General features: G+C 41.9%; 2 protein-coding genes across 2 annotated transcripts in view; both read left to right on the top strand.

Moving 5' to 3' along the window:
- ptcd2 (pentatricopeptide repeat domain 2) overlaps positions 1-517 on the top strand; it is a 4,095-nt gene extending 3,578 nt beyond the window's left edge. The window contains exons 9-10 of the mRNA XM_019872178.1: positions 17-133; positions 211-517. Coding sequence (XP_019727737.1) covers positions 17-133; positions 211-432 — 339 coding nt within the window. The 3' untranslated portion in view covers positions 433-517. The remainder of the gene's footprint in view (positions 1-16; positions 134-210) is intronic.
- A 439-nt stretch (positions 518-956) lies between these two features.
- Positions 957-5,074, top strand: cacfd1 (calcium channel flower domain containing 1). The gene is made up of 5 exons (XM_019872179.1): positions 957-1,399; positions 2,204-2,276; positions 2,556-2,681; positions 2,894-3,001; positions 3,645-5,074. The coding sequence occupies exons 1-5, from the start codon at positions 1,297-1,299 to the stop codon at positions 3,721-3,723; spliced, it is 489 nt and encodes a 162-aa protein (XP_019727738.1). The 5' UTR covers positions 957-1,296; the 3' UTR covers positions 3,724-5,074.
- The last annotated feature ends 178 nt before the right edge of the window (positions 5,075-5,252 follow it).

A 5,252-nucleotide genomic window follows, 5' to 3' on the forward strand; every position in this document is an offset into this window, starting at 1 on the left:
TCACGTTAATTATTAGATTTTGTTACTGGCGATGTCCGGACAGACAGAAGAGGCCGTCATGGTCCTTTTATCAGCAGTCAAATTTTCCAAAAGCCCGTCCTTTGTCAGGAAGCCGGAATTTTCTCAAGAGGTGGTAAGTGAGAGCATCTTGTCACACATTTGATACCCTGTGAGAATAGCGTCCTTGACATTTCCTTCATTCACTCCCAGCTGGATCAGCTGCGTCTTCATACTGACGGCGAAGGGCAAGCGGCTGAAGTGGAGCAGGTCATTTCCCAGCTGGAGCGTGCCGGTCAGGTGAGGCAGCAGACGCTTGATGACATGCTGTGCCACACGCCCGCCCCCAAGAGAAAAATGGCCCCCATCATGGAGGAGAGGCGGACCAGGAGGAGGACATTAAAGCCACTTCCCTCAACGCTGCTGTCTGAGTGATGCGCTCAGCTTACTATAGTACATGAATCATCATGATGTGTTCTCCTGTATATTAAAAATATATATATTTAATAAGAAAAAGAAACGTGGGCCTCTTGGTTACTGATCATTATCAAAATGTGGTATTTTGTTCATATTTTAACCTCTTTTTTTAAGGATGTATGGTAAATGCAACAATGTTCTGTGTAATTTTGTCCATCACAAAGATATGATGGAAATAATTTGATTCATGTTATTTTTATTGATTTATTTATTTTTTTACATTAACCAAGATCAAAACTATGGATAAAATAGCCTCTGAAATTAATACATGATCTGATTGATTAGCGGGGCAGACATCCCGCCCACCTACAGTGGTGAGTCAGTTTAATTGGTTGAAATTAGCTCTCGTGTCGCGAAAGAATTTAAATAATTTGAAATATATTTTTTCTGAATAAATTAAGTGCTCACATGTTGTTTCATTTTTATTCAATAGAATTGTCTAAAAATAAAAACACGAATCTGCTGATTGTGAAACGCAATCGGACTTGAAATGCCTTCCCACGATGCATTGCGGTTGCAGCAAACCGGAAAAGGAAACCAAAACTTCCGCTGACTACTTTCTTGTCGTTGTATCTCATTTTACATTAGCAACATTGTAATTATTGTTGTCACAATTAAATCGTAACACAATTTAGATTTTTCCAAGAGGAAGTCAAGAGTGACGTCCATGTTTTGGTCGGCGCTTGTTAGCATTAGCCGCTAGCAACCACAGGCTCCATTTCGGCTCCACGGTACGGCTGGCGACGGCGCCCGGAGCCGTTGTGACGCCACCGACAAGTCTTTAATAGAAATCGAGATTTGCTGTAGCTTTCGATCGAAAGGATGAACTCGGAGGAGACCAGCAAAACCTCCCCTCCGGAGGACGATGGCATGACGTGGTGGTACCGGTGGCTTTGCAAAATAGCCGGTGTGCTGGGAGGAATATGTAAGTTGATTACTTTTTTTTAATTAAAATTATGGATATAGTTTTTAATGTCACGCTTGTTTAGGTCGTAAAAAGTGACACGGTTTACACGAAAGCTGTGTTTTGTATAATAACAGACGTTCATCCACGTGCTTGGTGGCAAAACGTCTCATTATAAACCCGTCGTGTACCAGCTGATTCACCTATTCGCAGATCTTTTTTTCAACGGTTTTTGGGGGGAGGGCATTTAATGTTTTCATGATTGGGGGGGGGCGGCCATTCAACCCCCATTCTTCATGGAAAATTGATACTGTACTGAAGATTTCTCTGGGTTTTTGGAATAATTTAATTAAGGGGGCGTTTCAAAATTATAAATATTTTATTCCCAGGTGCATTTGAACCGGCGTCAATTATACGCGGATTTTTGCTATTCGCAGGCCGGCACAGTCCCCCCAACTCCCGCAAATAACACGGGTCCACTTTACTGAGTGATGAGGTACAACTCAACAAAAAGCCGTCACCCACTTGCAGTAGCTTGTCCACCTGCTGTTTGCGCCCCGCCTGTACGAGCAGAGAGCCTGGATTTCATCAAAAGAAAAAAAGCATCATCAGCAACACTTGACACCGCAGACTAAAATGTGCCCGTGTCACACTAACCACAGCTGCATATTCCATGAGCTCTGTATTATTAAGCAGGGTGGAAATACGTGCATAGAGTGTCAGTCAACACGTGTCAATCCTATACGTTTTTTTGTTGACATTGTTGTATCTATATTATTTAGGTGGTTTTTGTTTTATGTGTACTAATTTTTGTGCTCTTTGTAGCCTGTGCCATCGCAGGAGTATGGAACTGTGTCACTGTAAACCCTTTAAACATCGCCGCCGGAGTGTGGATGGTGTAAGTCATTGACTTAGTAGGCATTTCCTACTTAGAATGTATCTCTACTGTTTCATTTAACTCGTAAGAGCTCCGAAGGACATTTTGTGTCATTTGGTTAAAAGCATTTTGGCTGAGTTGCCCTAAAAAAACCCACAAATTTACAATGATGTTGTTGATGTGCTCCGTAAGAGCTCCGTAGGACATTTTGTGTCATTTGGTTAGAAGCATTTTGGCTGGGTTGCCCTAAAATAAACCCACAAATTTACAATGATGTTGTTGATGTGCTGCTGCGTCCAGGTTGAACGCCTTCGTTTTATTCCTGTGCGAGGTGCCCTTCTGCTGCCAGTTCATTGAGTTCGCCAATGCCGTGGCGGCCCGCGCCGACCGCTTCCGACCCTGGCAGAAATCCTTCTTCTACTGCGGGTGAGGCATCAACCCCACTGCCTTGGTTTTGTTAAAAACACGAGACGAATTTCGCAGCATTCCAATTAACTTCATTGGGGAATATCGATTGAATCCAAGATATTAGAGCTAGGTGACAGAACGGATTCATGTTGCAAGTCAAGCTCCGACTCATTTGTGTCTGGTGGGCAAATGATGACCCAGACTTATCGACTGACTTGTGTTGGGCTCAGGATGGCGCTGTTCCCCATCTTCCTGAGTTTCTCCTTCACCACGCTGTTCGGGAATGCGATCGCCTTCGCCACCGGGGTCTTGTATGGCCTGGCATCTCTAGGGAAAAAGTAAGAGCACTCTTAAAGCAGCATTTTTTCAGCCCAAAAAACATAAAAAAAAAGTTCTAACTGTCTCTGTGTCTGTCAAACACCCACTAACAAGCAGTCGACTCTCATTTTAAAAAAAGGCTTTTTTTTTCTTTTCTTAATCGAATACCCTGACATGAATTTGTATTTAATATGAGGCACTTTTGGTTGCTCACTCAAGGCTTCTTTATTTATTTTTTTAATTATTTTGTTTTTTGCAGAAAGCTGATAATGCGTATATTCCTGGTTTGGCATTTGCGAATATGCAGAGTTTTTAAAATTATATATAATGGACCCAATCACATCATTATTACAAATACTAATTATTAATGAATCATTTTTTTCTGCCCCTGAAACACTAAATGGTTACTTACTTGCTGTTAAAATCCCTTTACAGTGATGACGATAAAGTTGTGGACTGATAAATGAGGGGGATAAAGAAAAAGTTCAATACAACTGAACGGTTCTGAGACAGTCATGCTTTCATTTGGCTGTGTTCAGAATACTTGTCTCATTCCATATGTCCTAACATCCTTACGGGGCGTCATTTTGATCGCCGCTAAACAAACTCCTTCCCGGTCCCCCGCGCTACGCTAACGCCTTATAATGGCCACTCACCTATCAGGGGGGACGCGGTGACGTACGCCCGTCTGCAGCATCACAAGCAAGGCGACGAGGAGAGGATGACCGGCACCACGGAGTGAGAGCCGTCGTCTTGGTACCCCTGGCGACGCTCCCAAGAGCTCCCGCTTGTATTTATTTATTTATTTATTCTTGTAACCGACTTGCAACCTCTGTTTGAATTGTGTGAACATGTGGAAAATTTTTGTAATTGTTCCTTTTAATGGTTTGCGTTCTCTTGGCTGCTTGCTTGTTGGGTGTGAAGCCTTGAACTCAGAAGTAGGGCGTCCATTTTGTGATTGCTCCCTTTCAGGACCTTAACCGTCGTCGTATCGATTGTATTATGTACTTACACGACAAGATTTATTTTGGGTTTACCTTACCGATTAAGTCTGAGCCTCTGCCTTTCCTGATCCACAACTTGGAATGTATTTAGTTTCTTCTTAACTTCAAAGATTCAAACTGTGTTTTATTTTTGCTTTGTTGATGTTCTCTAGCACAACGTTTGCTCGCTTGCAGTTTTAGCGGAATGAAAAATGAGTTGTGATTGACCCCGTTTTCCTCTTACAGTGCCCAAGGGACGTTTATTGAGTCAACTGTTGAGAGTACTGTGCATCTATTTCAGGGTAAAATGTTAATTATTCTCTTTGGGTGAGTGTAGAAAAGTTAAACCATTTAGAATATTCTAGCCATTATCCGATTGATTAATCAGAAATTTATTGTAAACAATAATGTGCATGTAAGCGTTTTTTTTTTTTCACTTGGGGCCATCCTCATATCCTAATGAAGTATCTGTGACTTTTGAGTGTGTAGGCTATAAAAAGGCGAGACCCGGCTTGGTGAGTGACATGAGCATCAACGAAAAAGAGTGTAGAGTTTGCTCGCCGCTCTTTGGAGTTAACAAGAAGTTAATTCGCCAAACTGTCAGCTGGTCAGCAAATTGACTGTGTGAGTCGTGGCCATCGGAAGCGCATGGTAACCCATTAAACATTTATTTGGGTGGGGGTAGGCGTTTATTTGAAGTGCGGCTTTTAATAATTCAAATGGACAATGCACTCTTAAAAAGGGATGACACTATTTGAGGAAATACTATTTTACAAGCTGTTACTGAACTCTTTGTCCAGCAAAATCCATTCCCGATTCAATTAAAAAGGGACTAATTGATTGTGTGTGTTTGCGATGTATTATTTGTATCTTTGTTGTTGTCCCAAATGTTTACAACGTAGCAGCAATTTTGTCAGCTAACGTCTCCTTCGGCTCTCAGGTACGTGGGCACCAGGAAACGCGAGCACACACACTCATTGTTAAGCCATGTTAACTGCAGTTGGAACAAGATAACATGAAACCTTTTTTGTTGTTTTAAAATCTGGGCCGTATGGACATTGTGTGCTCATGAATCTTCTTACTGATCAATTAAACAATTGTTCGACTGCAGGACTGCTGTCGGCCTTTTATTACACGAACAACATCGGTAACGTGCAACTGTGTAGAAGCCTCAGCATTAGTTTGGCCTTGTTCCTTCACTGAACTATTGCTCTCAAGGACGACTACTGTTACTTGGAAACTAAAACAGCACTCCAAATGATAATAATAATGTGACTAATCGTTAGTA

This window comes from Hippocampus comes, unplaced genomic scaffold (assembly GCF_001891065.2).
Source record: "Hippocampus comes isolate QL1 unplaced genomic scaffold, H_comes_QL1_v1.1 scaffold260, whole genome shotgun sequence".
Classification (NCBI taxonomy): Eukaryota; Metazoa; Chordata; class Actinopteri; order Syngnathiformes; family Syngnathidae; genus Hippocampus; species Hippocampus comes.